Below are 23337 nucleotides of genomic sequence, written 5' to 3' on the forward strand. Positions count from 1 at the left end.
ATTCTGTTTTAGTAATTATTGATTATGGATAAGATATTTTCGATTTTATTTAGCAAGATAAAATAATTAACATGTCCCAATTGGATATTCGGAACCTGTGGTATAATACAGATTCCGGGTAGGTTCCGATTCCGAAATTTTAAAACATGTCCCTTACAGGGTAGATTTCGGGTATCGTTAAAAAAATAGGATATCCGAACCCGCACATTCCTAAGCATGCATAATCTGAATTCTTATTAACTACTGTAGTATACATATCGTGGAATTCTATCCGCGGAATGTTCTTTTCCTTTTCGTTTTGACGGAGGCCTACGGGCCCCAAAACTCCCAGGTCAATATCTCAAATGCCCCGCCACTTTTTAGCTTGGGAAGTTCCTTGAGAAAATTCTCAGGGTCTGACCCGTCAAAGTCAAGAACCTGTCCCCATCCAATACAATAGGAAGATGATAAATATATACATATAGATATCAATAGGAAGCAGAATATGAAAACAGAGAAAAAGAGCTTGGCACTCTCTGTTTCCAAGGGGCGTCAGAGACAAGTGAAGGGTCCAAACTGAGAACAACCCGACCGAGTCCTCCAAGTCATCCGATGAAGCTTTACGCATCAAGCCCCTGAGATTTTTACATATAGGGAAGAGATCCTTAAACACTTCTCGCACTTGTCGAGTTCAAAATGGAAGGTGTGGATATTTACAGAGCGAGTAGGAGCCTCCGGGCAAACAGTACTTCGATGTGGAGGAGCACTGTGTCGGAGGCGTTCTCAATATCGTCACGCGAAGAAAATGATGAGGAAGCTCTGACATGGGCTGCACTGGAGAAGCTTCCCACTTTCGATCGTTTGAGGAGAGGAATTTTGACGTCGGCACTTGGCGGAGCCAGTGAAGTCGGCATCAATGATCTCGGGGCTCATGAAAGGAGGAACCTGATGGAGAGGCTGGTGAGGGTTGCGGAGGAAGACAACGAGAAGTTCCTGATGAAGTTCAAGAACAGACTTGACAGGTGAGAGTCAGCATTGTTCTCTGTCTTTATAAAATATGCTCGTTCCTCTCTTTGGAAACACTTGTCGGGTTTTGTTGACCATATAATCTTGCTTCATTGCTTTTACTTGATACAGAGTTGGGATCAAATTGCCAACAATTGAAGTCAGGTTCGAGCATCTGAACGTCGGGGCCGATGCTTATGTAGGAAGCCGAGCTTTGCCTACTTTTGCTAATTTCACTGCTAACATTGTGGAGGTAAAAGGACTTTCACTTCTCTCTTCATTCTTGTAATTTCCACTAGTTACAAAAGCTTTTTGAGTTATGATTCCCAATTTCATTTTCATTCTTCCCTGCACAGGGCTTTTTGAATTTCTTCCATGTACTACCAAGCAAGAAAAAACGTCTCTGTGTCCTTCAGGACATTAGCGGGATAATCAAGCCTTGCCGGTAAGTTTTTTCGTCAATTCTGGTTTCATGGATGATGGTCTATGTGCCTTCTCCAGAGATTGTATTCCTGATTCTTTTTACTGTTATTTGTTTTTGGCAGGATGACATTGCTACTAGGCCCTCCGAGTTCAGGGAAGACTACTCTCTTATTGGCCTTGGCAGGAAAGCTCGATCCCGAATTAAAGGTGAATAAACTCTCTTTGTGGTCAATAAGTCAGAGTTACATTTATCTTATCGTATTCATAATGTCTTACCTTAGAAGAACGAATGTAATGGTTGAGATTTGCTTTTCCCTTCCAGACTTCGGGAACAGTTACTTACAATGGTCATGGCCTAAACGAGTTTGTGCCTCAAAGAACTGCTGCCTACATCAGTCAACATGACCTGCATATTGGAGAGATGACTGTCAGAGAAACTCTGGCTTTCTCTGCAAGATGTCAAGGAGTTGGGACCCGATATGGTCTGTTTATCAGTTCTTAATCCTAATTTGGCATATAATTTCCGTTCTGAAATTTGACCACTCTTGCCTGATTGTAGATATGTTAGCGGAGTTGATAAGAAGAGAGAAAGCCGCCGGTATAATACCGGATTCTGATCTTGATATGTACATGAAGGTAAAATATTAGAAGAATGATAGATTCAAATCATATTAGAGATACAATTCCTTTATAATAGAGCTTGAATTCGATTAGTTAAGTACTGTTTTCTGCTGAACTAAATGTGCATTATTCATCAGGCTTCAGCAACGGAAGGTCAAGAGGCGAATATCATCACAGATTACATTCTCAAGGTCCACGTTCTCAACATTATAAATCACCGAGTATGCTTTCTCAAATTAACATATTGTCATGGCTAAGCTATGAGTTCCGATGAACCTGAACAGATTCTAGGACTGGAAGTATGTGCAGATACGATGGTTGGGAATGAAATGCTACGAGGCATCTCTGGCGGACAAAGAAAACGGGTCACCACAGGTGAAATGCTCATTCAATTCAGTAACATAAGATCAGTTGCCCATAAGCTAGTTCAATTCATGGTAGCCTTGATTCCTCTGCAGGTGAGATGCTTGTGGGACCGGCGAAGGCTCTATTCATGGATGAGATATCGACTGGTCTAGACAGTTCGACAACCTACCAACTTGTCAACTCGATCAGACAATCTGTCCACATCCTCGATGGAACTGCTCTCATCTCCCTGCTGCAGCCGGCTCCTGAGACTTACGATCTCTTTGATGACATCATTCTCCTTTCCGATGGTCAAATTGTTTATCAGGGTCCCCGTGAGCTAGTCCTTGATTTCTTTGAGTCCATGGGCTTCAGGTGTCCTGAGAGAAAAGGAGTGGCTGATTTCTTGCAAGAGGTCAGCTGAAATTATCTGAGTTTTGTCCCTTCTCTTGTTTTGCTCTGGTAGAGAAATTATTAATACTTTGTTCGGATTCTATATTAGGTAACATCGAGGAAGGATCAGCAGCAGTACTGGGCTCGCAAAGACGAGCCATACAGTTTCATCTCGGTTAAAGAATTTGCTGAAGCATTTCAATCTTTCCATGTGGGGAGGAAGCTCGGTGAGGAGCTTGCAACTGCATACGATCGCAGCAAGAACCACCCGGCCGCCTTGACAACCAAGAAGTATGGTGTTGAGCAGAAGGATCTCCTGAAAGCGTGCTTTTCTCGAGAACTCCTTCTCATGAAGAGGAACTCATTCGTCTATATCTTCAAGCTTGTTCAGGTATCTTTGATAAGATTAAGCTTGGTGTAACTACTACGCTTTCTGCAAAGCCCGTTATTATCGTATTTGGTAGGCATGAATGGAAATTAATGGAATCAAACATATAAAATTCAAAGATTTTGTGTGATTAATGACTCCAATCAATTCATTTCAGTTCGCTCCTAGCAAACATGCACTTATTAATAAACAGATGATGGTCACTGATATATTTCCTTTCCTTTCTGTTTTTCGCAGATTACAATGGTGGCTCTGATAACAATGACGCTTTTCCTAAGGACCAAGATGCACCGGGATTCGGTAGCAGATGGGGGAATTTACGTGGGAGCTTTATTCTTCACTGTGGTAATGGCCTTGTACAATGGAATGGCCGAGCTCTCAATGACCATCGTGAAGCTCCCAGTGTTTTACAAGCAGCGGGACTTCCTCTTCTATCCTGCCTGGGCCTATGCTCTTCCCACATGGATCCCGAAGATACCAATCTCTTTCGTTGAAGCGGGCGTGTGGGTGTGCCTCACCTACTACGTAATTGGATATGATCCAAACATCGAAAGGTAAGGTTAATTAAAAGGCTGATACCTTACCTTTCGGAACAAGAGTTTTTCTTCAAAACATGACGATTTATGTTTTCTAGAAGTTTAGAGGAAACATCAATAAATATTTAGACGAGTTCGATCCAGATGTTCCAGTCGAGGAAATGTTAAAAACTACGATGTACATGTTGCAGATTTTTCAGGCATTACGTTGTGCTGGTGCTCATAAACCAGAAAGCTTCTGCATTGTTCCGCTTGATAGCAGCAGTTGGCAGGAACATGATCATCGCGAATACCTTTGGCTCCTTTTCAATTCTCACTCTCTTTGCATTTAGCGGCGTCGTTCTTTCGAGAGGTGCATACCTTACTGGTTTTTAATTTGAAAAGTGTTCCTTTCTTTCCGATGGTCTGTACTGCATATTTAAATTATTGAGTCTCTCTACTTTAATGGCAGTGGATGTGAAGAAATGGTGGATATGGGGCTACTGGTCATCACCTCTGATGTATGGGCAGAACGCGATAGTCGTGAACGAGTTCTTCGGAAAAAGCTGGAGCCATGTATTCTTACGTTACCGCTCCTGAAACATTTTTTCCCTCTCCTCTTTCATTGAAATATAGACACTTAAATAAAGGCTTTATGTGCTGATGTTTCCAGATTCCTCTGGGCACAAATGAGACGCTAGGAATTCAAGTCCTCAAAGCCCGGGGCTTCTTCCCGCATGCGTATTGGTACTGGATAGGTGTTGGGGCTCTGATCGGATTCATCTTACTTTTCAACCTCGTGTTTACTCTTGCTCTCACTTATCTTAACCGTGAGTGCCCCTTAATCCCTCATATCAGAAATGGATCGATACAGTATGACTAACTGATCCATTCATTTTACGTAATTTGCAGCATATGGAAAGCTTCAGGCTGTAAAGTCAGAGGAACCGACCAATGAAGATAATGACCACAGAGTTGGAGGATCAATACAGATGTCAGCCCGTGGAGATGGGTCTAGTTGGAAATCGAGATCAGGTTGCAGAATTTGGGCTTTCAGCGATTTTTAGTCTGATTCTTGAAATAAAATTCATGACAGTGGATAAGTTAAGGAGTTACACTCGGCTATGATTTGGCCACAAATGTGACATGTCCCACTTGCAGGTAAAGAAGAAAAATTTGAGAACAGGAAAAGAGGAATGGTTCTTCCCTATGAGCAGCATGCCATAACTTTTAATGACATCACGTATTCTGTTGATATGCCTCCGGTAAATACTATTACATTTTTCGATCCCAAATTTCAGCTTCATGCCTGTAACAATTTCGAGTGCTCTGGAGCTAATTCATCTTGTTTGAGCTTTACAGGAGATGAAGAATCAGGGAGTCCTAGAGGACAAACTGGTGCTCCTAAAAGGTGTGAGCGGTGCCTTTAGGCCCGGAGTCCTTACGGCCTTGATGGGTGTGAGCGGTGCAGGCAAAACCACTCTAATGGATGTGCTTGCCGGTCGAAAAACCGGAGGATACATCGATGGAAACATAACTATTTCTGGATATCCAAAGAAACAGGAAACTTTTGCTCGGATTTCGGGTTATTGTGAGCAGAATGACATCCACTCTCCTCAGGTCACAGTCTACGAGTCCTTGCTGTACTCTGCCTGGCTCCGTCTACCCCCTGAGGTCGACAGTTCAACCCGACAGGTTCTCTTATCCGAACAACGAATTTAGGATTAAGCGAAAAGACAATTGGTTCAGAAGATTCTTCTTCGATGAGCATATGAGAAGTTGAAAACCTTACCCGTTTGTTTTCCCGAAATTTGATTTTAACTTTAACTTTAACTTTAACTCAACACACTACACAACAAAAACACACGTTTCCCAAGTCAAATTTATAACTACATCTCATTTGTCTTTTTCCACAATCAAAATCAAAATCAAAATCAAAGTAATTTTAACTCTGAATCCAAACGGCCCAAATTTCTTTCTCTGGCAATTACTTGCAGATGTTCATTGAGGAAGTCATGGAGCTTGTTGAGCTAAATCCGTTGAGGCAAGCATTGGTTGGTTTACCAGGCGTTAGTGGTCTTTCGACTGAACAGCGGAAGAGGCTGACAATTGCAGTCGAACTGGTGGCAAACCCATCCATAATTTTCATGGATGAGCCCACATCAGGACTTGATGCACGAGCAGCTGCTATTGTTATGAGAACAGTTCGGAACACAGTGGACACTGGAAGAACGGTCGTGTGCACAATTCACCAGCCAAGCATCGACATTTTTGAAGCTTTTGATGAGGTGAGTAGATGATGCCAAACTGAATGGATTAAGTATTCAGTAAGAAGTCCTAATGTTCTTTTCTTTTCCCTGTGGTTGCAGCTCTTCCTGATGAAGAGAGGAGGTCAGGAGATTTACGTCGGGCCATTGGGCCGGCATTCATGCCATCTGATCAAGTACTTTGAGGTACAATCTCCTATCACCCGTTGTAAGCAGTATATTACTTGCTGCATTTAGCGACCATACGAACTTGACAAGTTAGGGGCAAAACTGAGACCAAATGAATCAGGAAGTGAGCTCATGTACTGGGAAGGACTAAATAATTGAAATTCTGGACCCATAATTCCAGGCGAGTTTGGGCCAAGTTCTTGTTCTGTGGTTGCACATTAAAGATAATATGCTGCTCGGTTTCTTTTTGTGTGTGGCTCTATATGTTTATTCTTTTTGCTTCTCAATATCGAAGGGAATCCAAGGAGTAAGTAAAATCAGAGATGGATGCAACCCCGCAACATGGATGCTCGAAGTTACTAGCTCGGCGCAGGAGCTCGCTCTCGGGGTAGATTTCACTGATCTATACCGTAACTCAGATTCATACAGGTAGATATTGTTAATCCTGAATTACTAGAGGCTCGGATTAAATTACCCGAGTCAGATTTTGGGCTAACAAAGGGAACATATTCATTTCAGGAGGAACAAGGCACTAATCCAGGAGCTCAGTAGAACTCCTCCGGGCTCGAAAGATCTGTACTTCCCGACCAAATACTCTCAATCGTTTTTCACTCAGTGCATGGCCTGCCTGTGGAAGCAGCACTGGTCCTACTGGAGGAACCCATCCTACACAGCGGTTCGGTTTCTCTTCACAACCTTCATCGCCCTGATGTTTGGTACCATGTTCTGGGACCTCGGATCCAAAACGTAAGTCACTCCCACATGAGCATCATAGACGCTAGAGATTTCTTCCCATCACTTTACCGGAATTTGATCTTGTGCTTTCTTCCTCTTTGTCTATCAACTGAAATTCACATGCTGTGAATTGCAGGAGTCGACAGCAAGATCTGTTCAATGCAATGGGATCAATGTACACCGCGGTTCTCTTCCTGGGGATCCAGAATGCAGGGTCTGTACAGCCTGTAGTGGCGGTTGAGAGGACAGTGTTCTACAGAGAACGAGCTGCCGGAATGTACTCTGCCCTTCCATACGCGGTATCGCAGGTAAAAGGACGCATAAGAAATGACACAACGGAGGTCCAAACTGAACATATTGCCAATAAATAAGCGTTATATATAGGTTTCCAGGAAATCAGCACTAAGCAATGACTATCTGCCCATCAAAATTTATCTCTCATATCGAATGGAAAAATCCGTCACCAAGAACATATAACTGTGATGCTGATTCCTGAGTTTTTTATTGCGGTAGTACGTGACCGACTATTTGTCTCATTTATTTGCAGGTGCTCATTGAGCTACCTTATATATTTGTTCAAACATTGGTGTATGGAGTCATAACATATGCCATGATCCAATTTGAGTGGAAATTGGAGAAATTCCTTTGGTACCTCTTCTTCATGTACTTCACACTGTTGTACTTCACCTACTACGGGATGATGGCAGTATCCATGACCCCGGACCACTACATTGCAGCAATAGTCTCCTCCTTTTTCTATGGCATATGGAATGTTTTCTCGGGATTTATCATCCCTAGACCGGTAAGTTCTGATCAAATGCATCATGCTAAACTGTGAAGTCTCAAACAGGATGCTTCTTTGTTTCAACTGACAGGAACATGCTTCTTGTTTTCAGAGGATGCCTATCTGGTGGAGATGGTACTTTTGGGCTTGCCCTGTGTCATGGACCCTGTACGGATTAGTCGTGTCGCAGTTCGGGGACTTAACAAACAAGCTCGACAATGATCAGACGGTGGAACAGTTCCTGAGAGACTACTTTGGATTCAGAAACAACTTTTTGGGAGTGGTTGCGGCTGTGGTTATCTGGTTCGTGGTTCTGTTCTCATTCATCTTTGCGTATTGCATCAAGACCCTCAACTTCCAAAGGCGATAGAATTACCAATGATATTGCCCATCTTCTTGAAATTTTTTTGCATCTCACCTATGTTGAGCATAGTCATGGAGCATGAAGCTCCAAACCTATAGTTTAAGTGGTTCTTTTTCTTTTTCTTTTTTATATTTTTTTTGGTGCCTAGAAACATTACATTCCAAACGTCCATATTTATGAGAGAGACCAATTCCTCCGACCAATTCCTGCGAATTCTGCCGACCCACTCACTTGTGGCAATCTTGTAATTTCAATATAAAGCAGGGGCATTTATGAGAGGTTCGGCAGTACGGCGGATGAAAAAGTCGGTGGAAATAGCATTTATGTATATTTATAGGGTAAATTGAACCAGTGGTCCAAAATGTTTTATAAATATTTCATGATGGTTCAAAAAATTTTTTTCGCTACATGATGGTACAAAATGTTTCAAAGTTGTTTTATGATGGTACAAACCGTCAACTCGAGCTGACGCCGTTAACATTTTGCTGACGTGGCGCGTCCTATGTGTCACTTTTGTTACGTGGAATCAATCATAGTGCCACATCATTTAAGACAAAACAAAATTTTAAAAAGTCTAAAAAAATACAAAAAATAATTAAAAAAATACAAAAAAAAGAGTAAAAATATTGAAAAAAATAAAAAATAATTTAAATTTTTTTAAAAAATATATAAAAAATACAAAAAAGAGTAAAAAATTAGAAAAAAAAAAAAAAAAAATTTTTTTAAAAAAAAATTAATTTTTTCAACTTTTTAAAAATTTTTTAAATAATTTTATAAAAATTTAATATTTAATATTAAAATTATTTTAAATTTAAATTAAAAGTTTAAATTATTTTTAAAAGTTTTTAAAATTTAAAATTATTTTTAAAAGTTTTAAAATTTTAAAATTTTTAGGATTATTAAAAACTTTTCGGCCACGTCAGCAAGGAGGTGACACGTAGTAGCCACGTCAGCGTCGGCTTGACGGCGTCAAGCTAGAGTTGACGGTTTGTACCATCATGAAATAACTTTGAAACATTTTGTACCATCATGTAGCGAAAAAAACTTTTTGGACCATCATGAAATATTTGTAAAATATTTTGGACCACCGGTGCAATTTATCCATATTTATATGCTAGTTATATAGTTTTTTTAGACAACTCACAATTTGGTCTCTCAATGATAGAGCACTACACAAATTAGTCCCTGAATGATTTATGTTAGACAAATTAGTCTCTCGTCTGCGACGTTTGGATAAATTAATCTTTCTATTAAAGTTTTCATCTAGTCCTTGACGGAAAATGCTGAGGTGTCCCATTATCTGCTGATTCAACACGTTAAATCCCCGGAATTAGCCTCCACCGTCGATCCCATGCTGACAAAACCCTCTCAGCCGTCCGATCCAATCGGCTGGACCATTTCGCATGACCGAATCTGCAGAAAAAACAGATCAGCTGCAAAAGCCATTGTCAGTGGTAGCGAAGAAAGAAGAAAGAATAAGAAGAAGATGAAGAAGGAATCTTCCCCTTCAACAATGGCAAGAGATCTCTTCCGGGCTTAACAACTTCTCAAAACTTCACGGCCCACGACCTCTAGAACTTTCTAGAAGCTTCCTGCCATGGCGACCTCCCTAATGGCAAGGTCGCCGGAGGTTTCAAGGACTCCGGCGACCTCGTGCAGGGAAGGAGGTCACCGGAAAGGGGGGCTCGGATCTGGCCTCCTTCCCCCTCTCTATCTCTACTAGTTGCCAGAAATGGTGGCAGCGATCCCCCTAGCTCCCCCTCTCTTTCTCCATTGATTCTTGCAACTCCGGTCTTGGACTTGCTTCTCGCTTTTGATTCTGCATTTGATGCTTATGGTTGAGGATGTTTTCGTATAGACCTCTAACGGAGTCCGCTGAGGCGGCAGCTTCTGCTGCTTCATCAACGACCCGCCGACGCTCCCCCTTGCAAACCCGAAATTGGACCTGGCCCCGATATCAAATCTCGATTCCGTATCGTCATCCAATTCCTCGAATGAGCTCGTCGTCGTGCTGTAGTGGTCCCCCCAATCACTGGACCTCCTCCCTCTCAATCCCGGCGTGTCCTCCCTCACAGTCTCGGCGTGTCCTCCCTCAATCTCCTTGTGGGGTTTCTAAGCTTTGCTGCCGTGGAGGAAGAAATCATACTCCGAGGCTGAGGCTGCTGCTTCTTCTTCTTCCTCCCAGTCGTCATCATCTTCCTCGCTGTCTCCGATGTGGTCGTGGGGCCCAAGGGGCCGGTGGGTCTCGTGTTGCTGACGGTCACATGTGCAGGCTCGTTGGTCGAGGAAATCTGAGTTCGGAGGGGACGGAGGATAGAAGTTGTCCTAGTTCCAGACGAAGGACGCTTGAGACGGGGTGCTCGAGTAGGTCAAGTTCGCGTAGGCGATTGAGTAGTATCCGGAGTTGGTAGTGTAATCCGATTTAAGGGATCGTGCCCGGGAGGAATTGGGGCGAGGGTGTTGGCCACAAGGGAGGAAGAGGAGAGAATGTGGGGGAGCTTGGAGCTGCCCATGTGGAACTTAACATTCCATGTCATTGGATAACGGACCATATCAACATTTTCTGTTAGGGACTAACTGCATCTTTCAACAAAAGGACTAAAATGACTAAAATGACTAAACATTGTAAACGCCGTGTTCAATTAGTATAGGGTAAATTGCACTGGTGATATAAAATGTTTTACAAATATTTTATTATGGTCCAAAATGTTTTTTTCACTACATGATGGTATAAAATGTTTCAAAGTTGTTTCATGATGTTACAAACCGTCAACTCGAGCTTGACGCCGTCAAGCTGACGCTGACGTGGCTACTACGTGTCACCTCCTTGCTGACGTGATCGAAATATTTTAAAATTTTAAAATAATTTTAAATTTTAAAAACTTTAAAAATAATTTTAAACTTTTAATTTAAAATTTAAATTTAAAATTTAAAATAATTTTAATATTAAATTTAAAATAATTGTAATATTAAATATTAAATTTTTTTTATAAAATTATTTTTAAAAATAAAAAAATATCTAAAAAAATTTTAAAATACTTTTTTTATTTTTTCTAAATTTTTACTCTTTTTTTGTATTTTTTATATTTTAAAAAAAAATTAAAAAAATTTATATTTTTAAAAAATAATTTTCAAAATTTTAAAATATTTTTTTAATTTTTTTTGAAAATTTTTACTTTTTTGTATTTTTTAATTATTTTTTGTATTTTTTTGGACTTTTTAAAATTTTATTTTCTCTTAAATGACGTGGTGCACTATGATTGGTTCCACGTAACAAAAGTGACACATAGGACGCGCCACGTCAGCAAAATGTTAACGGCGTCGGGGCCAATTGACGGTTTGTACCATAATGAAACAACTTTGAAACATTTTGTACCATCATGTAGCGAAAAAAACTTTTTGGACCATAATGAAATATTTGAAAATATTTTGAACCACCAGTGCAATTTACCCATTAGTATATACAATATCTTTCAAGGATGATTTTCAAAAAGTACATTTTTTATGGACCAGATTGTGAGTTTTGTCTTTTTTTGTCGTCCACGCACATAATTTTTTGTTGTCCACACAAAGTAGTTATAAGATTTACTAAAACGTTGTAATCCAGAAATTAATATATTTATATAATCACATAAAAATAATTATATAGTTGTACCTACAGTTGGATGTAAATTGGTAAGATACATTTGGTACGGGAAGTGAAAGGTAATGAAAATGAATGAACGTTTTATTCTTGGTGTCTATATCTTTATTTGGTATTACTTTTGGAAGTTGGAATAAAAAAATCATTTAAATTGCATTTATTTTTCAGCTTGATGGAATGATTTTTATCAAAAAAGTAAAACAAAAATAATTTCATTCCTCCACTTTAATCAATTTAAACGAAAATCTCAACCAAATAAGTTATTCATTTTTTATTACTTAAAAGAATCTTGATAAATAAATTTAACTTTTCAATTACATCCCATCATCTTTTCAAGATCGACATAAAATTTCCCTATTGCTTTCAATGTTATTATATTTTATTCTTTATCAAGCACATTTCTTTCCATTCCATTCTTTTCACCAAACGTAAGATTTATGATAATCAGCTATCGTACATTGCTTTGTGGTAGCATATACCTCAACAACTACATCACGAATACGACAGTCAGAACACGTTCCCTCAATCGAGAAATTATCTTAGTAGAGATACTTAACCACATCACTTATTAATTGAGCCAATGAAACTCTATCACACGATCAGAACATTTCACATCAGCCAAATCTAGTCACCAAAGTCATCTTTGGTATAGTGTTAGCACATAGCTTAAAGCAAACTAAGAACAGAGTCATGCGGTACCACAACAATATAAGAAAATTTTGAAAAATAACAATCCATTTAATTGAATTGTGTATAACTATATCTACTTTTAAAATTTGTACTGATGCAATTTATATGATATAAAAATTTAATTTGATAATAGTCCATTTTTATCGTATCTCATATTATTCTTTTTGGTTGAATATATCTCATATTATTTCATTCCTTCACATTGAGTCGAGCATGTTAATTATTAGGCATAACAAATTTGATCATATGGAGAGATTTTAAAATCATAAATAATAATATATACTCATAAAATTAAAATTATTGCAAAAAAGTGTCAATGATACATAATTCAAAAATTTAAAGGTTAATTATATGAAAAATTATGAAATTTCAAGTTGTCTCAAATTTATCCCCCTTTTTTTATTACTTTATTACAAAATAATGAATTTTCAGTTTGATTTTGCATCTTTCATGCCGCTAGATTTTTTCTGCAACTGCTAACGTGGGGCTGTCAAAGCTAATGCGAGTGACACAAACTTTCAAAAACCAAAAAAAAAAGAAAAGGGAAAAGACGAAATCAGCCTTGGTGCTCGCCGGAGTTGGGGTCTCGTCGACGGTCAAACCTTTAAGATATCATAGACATTTACCTCTCTACCCTTTTCTCTTTGACGCGCACTTCCACCCCTATCCTTAAAAAACTCCTTTAAAAATATAAGAACATTTACTTCTCCCTCTCCAGTCTCTATAGTACACGGGAAAATTTTAGATAATCTTACCTCAAATGACGTGATGAGAAAGAACTAATAAGAATTTTTTAATGAAAATAATTATGTCAATTATTCGAGTAATTAGCACCAAATTTCTAGTTTCAGGCATTTTGATTGATAATTCCTGATGACACGTGACGATGTAGGATCATTCAATAACTTTTCATAACGCATAATATCCACGTTATGGCTGGTTGAAGTATTTAGAAATATCATTAAAATAATAAAATAAATGAATGAATAAAATAAAACAAGTAAGTATTCGGAGAGAATCAATCAATTGTCAATGTATTGCCTGCCCAAAGCCCAGCACAAAGCAGCCCAGCCTAGTGCTATGAGCCCAAATCTTGGAAGATTCCAATATTCATCGCACAAACTCTTAATTTAGACTATTCTCCATATTTATATACATAGAGGAAGGCGCGTTAATATAGACTAAAGTGATACAAATCAACGACTCGGAGTTAAGGGGTTTTTAGTTCGATCCTCAGTAGTAGGCATCTGTGCCCATTTATCTTCTTTCTCCTATCCCTATAATTTGACCCTCCAATCTCCTTTTAGTAATCGGAAAAACGATTCGGATGGATCATTTCTAGAAGCCACTTTACAAGTCAATTAACGAAAGTTTCTCAGACGCATGCTCTTAAACCTAGTGAATTTGGGCAACAATTTTCAGGTAATACTAGATTATGATATCCCCGTGACCAAGTTATAAATGGTACCAAGCCAACCATAAGTCACATGCTTGAATTGGAGGACTGATCGATGGGGAAAAGCTTAGTTAGTTAAGATGCCAAGGCTTAATTAAGGATGGAGACTTCAATACCCGAATCCTACAATGTTGGCCGCGCGAGGCGGCGAAATACTTGCTATGTTCGTAATTTTCTATATTTACAGGTACGCAGATGTGACATTTCCATGCATCTTGTTGAGGCCAAGCTATATAAACTTTGAATTAATGGTTTTATGACAATTTATTTAGGAGCTATTTCTAGAAGCACGCCCAGATATACTTTGAATTAATGGAACTTGTGCAGAAATTGGAGAGAAAAGGCGAATAGTATATTGCGTAGCCTCTTTTACTTTTAAATTTAGGGCACCTTTACCGAAATATACAATTTTTCTTGGTTTGACTAACAATGTAGTTGTGTAGTCGCATATGCATCGCATCCTTGCTAAAAGGAAAGGAAAGAAAAAGCAGCAGACGTCTCTTGTTTATGAAGATGATGACTTAAGACCCTCCCGTTGACGATTTGGTCCCAGCGGCCATCTACAGTTTTGTTTGGTTTCGTAAGTGTCTGCAAGTGATGCAGATGTTGATCCCATCGACAAATATAGTTTTTATTTTTTATTTTTTATTTTTTATAGATTATATGACTCATGAACGTAGTACAAGTACATAAAAAGCTAAATGAAAAATACAAATAGTTCCAATAATGAGAATTAAATCTAAAACTTTAAATTCTTAGATAAGGGCGTGTGTCATGCATTTACCTACTTTGTCACAAATATAGTTCTATGTTCGCGTTTCTCTTTTGAGGTTATTGCCCCATACATCATGTGGTTTCACCGGATTCTCAAATCTATCTTATGTTTTAAAAATTACCCAAAATATCTCATGATTTTACATTTGGTTTCAAATCTATCATACCGTCAATTTATCCATTAATAAAATGTAAGTAGGCTCGCTTCAAACCTATCCCATGATTTTAATTTTTTCTTAAATCTATCAATGGATTTAATTTTTTCTCAAATCTATTCCATAGTTTTAATTTTTTTTTCAAATCTATTTCGGATGAAGGGTTACAGTGGTAAGAATGGACCCACTTATATTCCACGTCAGCAACACCGTTAAATATTGACGGAAGATATAACGGAGGATAGATTTGGAACAAAATATAAACCGTGAGATATTTTTTATAATTTTTAAAGTATATGACAAATTTAAAAATTCAATAAAATCATAGTATATATGACGTAATTTCTTTTTCTTTTTTCATGGCAGTGATCATTGAATTATGTACTCAATTGTGCACGAATTTCGATTTGTTAACTTGACCTTCTAGATTTTCTCAGACGAGGAATTCTTTAGTAGTTACTTAAACACGTTAATTAATTCCTGTCTCGTGCAGTTATTGGATACTAATTGAAAGTTAAAAAGAAATATAACACTCCCTTCTAATTGAAAAAAAAAGAAACATAATATTTATTGAAGAAAAATTACGTTTTACTTCTTAATTCTAAGTGAATTAGTTTCGCTTGAATTTGAATTAATTGAGATGTATTAAATTTTCGGTTTATAGTTGGTGCACTATTTGTTTGTTGTGCGTGTTGTATTACTTGAAGTAAGCCCCGTAACATCTATTTAATGGTTGATCTAAACAAAACAAATTAAAACCCGATACTGTGTCCAATTCATCCATATAATTCAAAATTCTCATTCAATGGAGTTTTTGCGAATTACGACCCATTTCTCTGACAGTCTTTGGTAGCTTCTCAAGGTGTTACCCATGTGCAAAATTTTAGATATTATATATAACCATTTGTTCTTAAAATATTAATATTTATTGAAGAGAGAGAATGGAATAAATAGGGGTCGGGAAAGATATGGGTGGCTCGTGGCTAATGTTAGCAGAATCGAATCGAATATCGAGTCAGATAAGGTATGAATTCATGGATTACAGGTTCAATCAGGAGTTTGATGGATTGAATCACATATTTAACTAATGTTAAATTACCCTTGAAGTCCTAAAACTATGCAAAAATATTAAACTTCAAACCCAAATGTATCAGTTTAGCTCAACGAGTCATAAACGTTTATTACTTTTAATACTTTAGGTCCAAAACTGTTACTAGAAGTTAATGGTGTTAAATCGATTCAAGCGGACTCCCCTCCCCCCTCTATTTTCATTTTTAAAAATTTCTTTTATCTTTTTTCAGATTTTTAAAAATTTTTAAAATTAAAAATAATATTCGACCAATCAGGAAGTGTCACGTGGACTGATTTAACATTGATAATTTCCGGTAATAGTTTTAGACCAAAAGTATTAAATGAACTAAACGTTTAGGACTATTTGAGCCAAACTGATACAATTATGATTGAATTTTAACTTTTTGCATAATTTTAGGACTTTAGCTGTAATTGCCTTTAACTAATTATATAATATTTATAATGAAAAGTAAGATAAATGGCAATAAATACATCATATTTGAACGAACAAACAAAAACTGATGAACATTTATCACGAAAAGGAGCTGTAGCTTAGTTTATTAATGCATGGTCTAAATTTTTGAGAGGAGTCATAGGGCAAGTGTTCAATTCCCAACCATGTCAATATATTATAATGGGTTCAATAGGTTTAGCTTCAAATCAGGCCACTTCTATAGGTTCGAAAGCTCATATATGCACTTTGGGTTCCATGTAATGTTATTAGAATCGGACCGGATGATGAATCGGAAGGAGTATGGGTTCATGGGTCCAACCCGGAGTTTGATAAGTCAGGCCACATGATTAATTAAAATAAAATAAGTTTATTCATATTATTAAAAAAATTATGACAATTAAGATAGAAGTATGATAATTTCAAAGAAATATAAGGATAGTGTAATAAAATGTCTATATTTAATATTTCTTACTTCAAAATAAATATTCGATTTTAATAAGTACTTAAAAGTAAAGTTAAAAGAATAAGAAGATAGTGGTGGCTCGGTTGGCAGCATGCTAGTATGGGAAGCAAGGAGTCATGGGTTTAAATCCTTACACAATCTAGCAATTTTTACATTAAAAGAACTAAAAAGGAAACCATAAAACTCATGGGATCGGTTGGTTCAATGAAATTTTGCTCAAAAATCGGCTGGTTCAATAGGTCTGATGGCTCAACTCTGCAACTTGGGTCTTTAGGCAGATTGAACTACACATGGTGCCAGTCCTAGTCCGACTGGTAGAACCTATCGGTTCGGTCCGGTTCTAATAACAATGGTTCTAAAACAGTTCCATCCATTAAGGTCGGCTCTCGGCCCAACCAGTTGGTGTGGTTCTGATAACTATGCTCCTTCCTCGTCGTCTAGACACCATTGTCATGGTAAGCCACCACCGCCCTTACCCTCTCCAATAGATTGTTGGGGTTCTTTGGTTCCAAATTTTTTCATGAGATTATAAATATAAAATAAATATTAAGAAAAAGTGAAATATTGAGCCATAAAACAAATATAATAATATCAAATAATGACAAATTCTCAATACTTAAAACATCAAATAACTTTTACTTAATCGCTAATGCTTATTTCAATGAGCGCCTAACAACTAAAAATGGACTTTAAATAAACACGACAATTTTTTTCCATGTGTACCACAGTATTCGAAATCAATAAAAGTTGGTTCAAATGATTCGACGCTCCTTTTCCTTAAATATAATTTCGGGTTCGAGTCTTGTCAATGGAGAAAATCCTTAACTAGTAGGGTTTTATTCCTTAATTGGTCGACGCACTCAAACTGGATTAAGCAAACACATGTTTATTACCTCATGTAAAATTTTCACTGGTCTACAACTGATTGAACGCCTAATCCCAAGCAAAAGCTCGAGTTGTCAGGTGATGGTACCGAAAACCTAAATTAAGCCAAGGATTTTTTTCTTAATTGGCCCGTATGAGATTTAACACCCTTGCTCACGTGGCAATGTGCAGTCATTTGCTTACATGTGCTACACGCTCTTAAATACCTACTCTCAACACGTCGAGGTAGGCTTTCTCTTCTACTTTCTTAAGCAAGGCAAGCCTAATTTGAGGCACATTGATTTTGTCGCACTCCACATTGGGCTTGACATGACATGAGGCCACATGAGCGAGAGTTAGTCAAGCCTGCATGTGAAACTTGTGGTTATCAATTAGTCCGAGTGTGGAGAGAAAAACCTCTATTGTCGTCGGTTGTCACCCCTCCTATTCTCACCCAAGTGAGCAGGAAGAAAACCCACCTTGTGGTTATAAGTGTCAGGCAGTGGAAGTGGGCCTAACTCGTAATTAGTTATGGAGGATGGTTGTGTAATTTCATGTGACACGTGTACGTCAAGTGTCAAAACTACAAATTGCCACACGTGAGAGTGGGGGTGTTTAGAGTTTAGGAGTCAATCCTGCGTAAGAAAATCGAAAAGGAACTTTTGGGTTTATAGAGATTGGGTGCCACACTACTCAAGACCCAAGGTAGAGAGCAACAAAAGTGCACATCTAGTCAGTTTAGCCCGAATTTCTAATAAATACCGCCTCGTTGTTTAAATTGTCCCCTTGCTTGAAGACGTAAGAGAAAAGCCTGAGTTGCGATCAGTTATTGAAGGCAGGTGTTTAGGAACTTGTAATGGTCTCATGTTGTCAGGTGAGAGACTGGTGTTAAAAGTTGTTATCTCACATTGTAAAAACAGAAAAGAATATCATAAGTATATAATAAGATAATTGGATTCAATATCTATTAGCTCAAGATTTCCGACTGGAGATAGATTTAATTACTTATAAGTCTAATGGAACTTTTACATCTCCGTAAGTGCGATTAGAATAGAAGGATGATATCTCAAATCTCAAATGAAATTATCTACATTTATTAGCTGGTGATATCACTTCATGTACATCATGACCTTGCTATATGAAATACGTCTTTTCTAAAGAAAGAGGTATTAGTATAGAGGCATGCATTGTACCCTTCTAAAATCGTTTAGTTTGATGATGTATAGAGGTGTTAGTTTGGTGAAATACACCTTGCTATATGAAATACATCGTAAACGATTTTAAATTTGATTCTTACTAAGACGTTGTCTCTTCTTCTCTTTTTTATTTTTTACAATGGAAGTTCAAGAGTTTAGTACAATGAAATAAAAATTTTAATAGCTAATATAGGGGCACGAGTAATACCACTGAATATCAAATCTGAAATCTTTTGGTTATCAAGCGTGAATGTGCACCTTCGCACTACTCACTCTTTTGGCCGTCCTCTCTTGTTTTCTTTTCCTCATTTTTTTTTTGAGGCCCATTAATGTCCGTGTAATAGAAGATGCCCTATAGTGAGCGGTATGGGTAAGACAAAACGAAAGCTGTTTCGAAGAATTTGAAACGAAAACTCCAAAACTAACTCCAAGGCCGAATTATATTTTCCACCAAATGCTTCAATCACGAGGAGATCGCCGAGGATAGCCTGATAGCTTATTAATTCGACAAGAAGTCACTCGATGCACCGTTCACTGCGGTTTCGTCACCGGCATACATATTATACGCATGAGATACAACAGCTGATGTTATGTTTCATATTTTTCTTACCGGTTCGTGTCGTATTTGACGAGCATGAGAAGAAAAGTGTATCCGAATTTTTCCGTTGTTTAGGTGAAATCCCATTGGATAAGAACCATTTCTAGAAGGAGTCTAAATTTCTTCGGATTGGTCATATTTATAAGTTATACGATCGTGCTTCCAAATATTCCTCTGCGTGCGCGTTTTGACTCGTGAAAGAGACCCAACGAGAAGGTGGGAAACGGGGGACTTTGTCATATAACCTGTTTATCATAGTGCTAACTTTTAGCAATAATTCCAAAAAGGTATAGTATAGTGATATCTATGTGGAGTCAGGATTTTCATTCAGTGAGGGTAAAAATATTATTTGATATAAATAATATATAAATATTCTTTTTCAGCGGGGTAAAATACTAATTTTATATAAAAAAACTCATAAACAAATATACTTTTGGGGCAAAATTTAAAAAATTTAAAGTTCAGGAGAGGCACTTGCCCCCTTAGGGGCCATGTGGCTCCGCCCCGAAGTGATATACATTCTTACTTTCAAATTGATGAGAGATTTTAAATTTAATTCTTATAAGTAAAATCTATTATTTATACAAAATACATGAGTCCTCTTTATAATCGAAAAACTCTTAGAAAATAAGTTTAGTTCCGATGGGTTTACTAGTTTTGAAGGACATTGCATTGAATTAATTAAATAAGGCGCAATGTGATATGTGATTTTGATATGGCATAAAATATCTTCTCTAAAAGGTAAATTTAACTAAAATAAGGTGATTTTTTTTCGTTGTGTTCTCTAATATTCAGAAGTTCAATGGGATTCAATTAATTCAATTCGAATTCAATTGACTCATTAAGGTGTGAGATTCTCTCAATCATGGATTTTCACTATATACAAGACTCAAATTCGAAATCTTCTTAAACGGAATAAATTTCAAGCTGGTTGAACCAACCCAACGATAACGTGAAATATTTTATTGTTTGTCAACAACAATTACTACGTGTTTTCCCTTTTTTTTTCCTACATCTATACAGTTTTGCTGGCCGCCTTAGTAGAAATTCCCTCTTACATTCACAAGGAGCGCCCGACCAGTGTTCCTTTTCATAAGAGGCTAGCGGATACAATAAAGGGGTGATTATACCGCAGAGATAGAAATTATTAGGTGAGATTAACACACCAATATGATATGTGTTAGTTTCAATGAAATGTTGAGAAAAATATAAAATAAATAAATGTTATGAACTCCACAAGATAACTTGACAGACATTGAATGGAGACTTACACACCACAGTAAATCTGTTAATCTCATGTAATATTTTCTCGCAGAGATATTCCCAGTTAAGTTATGGCAAGAGAACTGCAGTATATAATAACCATTTATGTCCTTAGGTTAATCTATCTTTTCAAATAAGTCAAAGACATGCCATCAATCAAAACAGGATATAATGCAACGACGCACGTTTTCGCCTGATAATCAAGAAGTTTTAACTTTGATACTCAATTGAACTATACCCGTACCCTTTATTGACTATTAGAATTTCTATTTTATTATCCTAAATCCACGGGCCTCCTTTGTAACCTTAAAAACTATAAAGGCATACCATCCATACTCGGCTTAGGGAATCATAGGGATAAATAAATCATGTTGCTTGGGCTGAGCAAAATTGAAATTTCGGCGTTACTTGACCAACCGATTTATATTCAAACGATTCTTTCTCCTAGGATGCAGAACACTAAGCTATACATCAGAATGACAGTGACCCTCCCTCTTTCGGGGTCCTATAAATTGCTTCACGCCCACACCTGGAGCCATCATCGCAAGTGTATATCATCATCTATATCTTTTTCTAGCTCATCGTCGTCTAAGAATAGTGAAGAACGATGAGCAAAATTCCGGCAGTCGAATTTTCCCACGAATGTTTGAAGCCAGGGACAGAGTCCTGGCTGCAGGCTTCCAAGATAATCATGAAGGCCCTCGAGGATCATGGCTGCTTCATAGCCGAGTTCAAGGATGTCTCCCTTGAACTCCACAACGCCATCTTCAGTGTTACAGAGGAGCTATTCGACCTTCCCCACGAGACTAAAATCAAGAACACCAACCTCAAACCTTCCCATGGATACATTGCCAAGGTCCCTGGGACTCCCCTTGTCGAAGCCCTCAACATCGACCATGCTGAAGCCTTAGAAGAATGCCGGAACTTCACGAACCTCATGTGGCCTGCCGGTAACGACCGGTTCTGGTAAGCGGAATGATCAGGATTCTGTTCCATCATTGCATATCCGTTGAATTCTACTTATTCAAAGGATGCTCAACAACGACATCACTAATAATTGTCTTGATGCGACAGCAAAGCTGCCCATTACTATGCGCAGTTGATTGAGAAGCTGGAAGCAATGGTGATGAGGATGGTGTTTGAGAGCTACGGTCTAGAGAAATACTACGAATCTTATGCAGATGCCGCCACATTACTCCTCCGTTTCTTAAAGTACAAGAAACCACATGACATGGATTCAAACATAAACCCAATCGCGCACACAGACAAGAGCTTCATATCTTTCTTGCACCAGAACAACGTGAGGGGTCTTGAGGTGATGACCAAAGACGGAGAGTGGTTCACCTTCGAGCCCTCTCCTTCTTCCTTCATGATCATGGCCGGTGATGCTTTCGTGGTGAGTGTGTACTACCCCCTCGCTCGCTCTCTATTGTTCTCTCTCAGCTAGCTCAACAAATAAAGAAATTTAAAAAAAAAAAAACAACAGATAAGAAAGCTTTCGCGAAGTTGATTATTAGTTAATATATCATATAGTACTAATTAGGTTTGTCTCTTCAATGGACAAGTAGGCATGGAGCAATGGGAGGATCAAGGCATGCTACCATAGAGTCGCAGTGAGGGAGGAGAAGGAAGTCAGATACTCGCTCGGCGTGTTCTCATATCAAAAAGGGATGATAAAAACGCCTGATGAGCTCATCGACAAAGAGCACCCTCAGCAATATAAGCCATTCGATCATGTCGATTTCCTTTGCTACTATGATTCCAGTGACAGCCGAATTAAGGCACAGAGCCTCATCAAAACTTATTGTGGGGTTTAGGACTAGAGTCCTAGTAGTTAGTCGATGATAATTTCGACCATGTCGTACCTTTTTCCTTTTTCTTCGCATTTTTACAAATAAGTTGGTTTTGGAAGCCCTCTCATCTTAGATGTACTCTTCCTGCGGCTTTCCTTGACAAGGAAGCTATTGGCAGTGCTCTAAAATAATATAACAGGCAGTCTGTTTGATTTGTGAGTTATGTTTTTAAAATTTTAACTCTAACTTTAACTCTACTCACTACACAACAAAAATTAACAACACAATTATTACTTTTTCAATTTTCTTCAATTTTTTTAACAATTCAATTCAATTTTTAATACTAAATTCTCTCAATTATTAATTATTTTTTTTACAATTCAACAACACAATCATTACTTTATTTCAAATATTTATTACTTTTTCACACTTTTTCTCATAATTCAACAACATAGTCATTATAAACCAATTAAAATCAAAACCCAACTCTACTTAACTTTAAAATCAAACACACCAATGTCTTTTGATGGCTCAAACTGATTCACATGAGGATTCATTTTCAAACATGAGCACCCAATTTTTTATAAATCGGAATGGTTCTTGAGATATGGTGATTATATGTGTTTCAAGTGTTGGTTGGTTGAAAATTGTATCAAGACTTGCATCCGATGAATTCTTGCTTGTCACTCGAGGCCCCTGTGCGGTTCTTACAGTCGGGTAGCGGCAAAAGCTAGGGCTTTTCTTTTAAAAAACAAAGTCGAACGGAGATGGTTACACAACTTGGGTTGCAATGGGTTGCTAAAGCTATAATTCATTTTTGGATTGGGGGTCTCAATCAAGGAGTAAGGGGGTACCCTCCCCTTTCTCTCTCCATGGGTCCTGGGCTGGATTTGGTCCATGAGAAAAATAGTGGGCCAGAAGCACAAGTCT

General features: G+C 37.8%; 2 protein-coding genes across 2 annotated transcripts; both read left to right on the plus strand.

Annotated features, from left to right (window-relative positions):
- Positions 1 to 486: 486 nt before the first annotated feature.
- LOC116201364 (pleiotropic drug resistance protein 1-like) lies at positions 487 to 8394 on the plus strand. Its single transcript, XM_031532585.1, has 24 exons — positions 487 to 1001; positions 1117 to 1237; positions 1341 to 1429; positions 1530 to 1614; positions 1730 to 1889; positions 1967 to 2043; positions 2166 to 2219; positions 2313 to 2403; positions 2487 to 2788; positions 2876 to 3157; positions 3392 to 3708; positions 3882 to 4042; positions 4142 to 4245; positions 4343 to 4499; positions 4582 to 4704; positions 4831 to 4934; positions 5032 to 5364; positions 5667 to 5957; positions 6039 to 6122; positions 6400 to 6533; positions 6624 to 6851; positions 6976 to 7147; positions 7387 to 7641; positions 7736 to 8394. The coding sequence occupies exons 1-24, from the start codon at positions 676 to 678 to the stop codon at positions 7991 to 7993; spliced, it is 4308 nt and encodes a 1435-aa protein (XP_031388445.1). The 5' UTR covers positions 487 to 675; the 3' UTR covers positions 7994 to 8394.
- A 12747-nt stretch (positions 8395 to 21141) lies between these two features.
- On the plus strand, positions 21142 to 22622 carry LOC116199022 (probable inactive 2-oxoglutarate-dependent dioxygenase AOP2). Its single transcript, XM_031529312.1, has 3 exons — positions 21142 to 21580; positions 21689 to 22010; positions 22183 to 22622. The coding sequence occupies exons 1-3, from the start codon at positions 21222 to 21224 to the stop codon at positions 22429 to 22431; spliced, it is 930 nt and encodes a 309-aa protein (XP_031385172.1). The 5' UTR covers positions 21142 to 21221; the 3' UTR covers positions 22432 to 22622.
- Positions 22623 to 23337: the final 715 nt, after the last annotated feature.

Source organism: Punica granatum, chromosome 3 (assembly GCF_007655135.1).
Source record: "Punica granatum isolate Tunisia-2019 chromosome 3, ASM765513v2, whole genome shotgun sequence".
In the NCBI taxonomy this organism is placed as follows: domain Eukaryota; kingdom Viridiplantae; phylum Streptophyta; class Magnoliopsida; order Myrtales; family Lythraceae; genus Punica; species Punica granatum.

Coding starts and splice junctions, on each gene's coding strand:
- LOC116201364 (XM_031532585.1), top strand. CDS start 676: ATGGAAGGTGTGGATATTTACAGAGCGAGTAGGAGCCTCCGGGCAAAC. Junction 5,365..5,666: donor TCGACAGTTCAACCCGACAG/GTTCTCTTATCC, acceptor AATTACTTGCAG/ATGTTCATTGAGGAAGTCAT. Junction 6,123..6,399: donor ATCTGATCAAGTACTTTGAG/GTACAATCTCCT, acceptor TCAATATCGAAG/GGAATCCAAGGAGTAAGTAA.
- LOC116199022 (XM_031529312.1), top strand. CDS start 21,222: ATGAGCAAAATTCCGGCAGTCGAATTTTCCCACGAATGTTTGAAGCCA. Junction 21,581..21,688: donor GCCGGTAACGACCGGTTCTG/GTAAGCGGAATG, acceptor TTGATGCGACAG/CAAAGCTGCCCATTACTATG. Junction 22,011..22,182: donor TGGCCGGTGATGCTTTCGTG/GTGAGTGTGTAC, acceptor ATGGACAAGTAG/GCATGGAGCAATGGGAGGAT.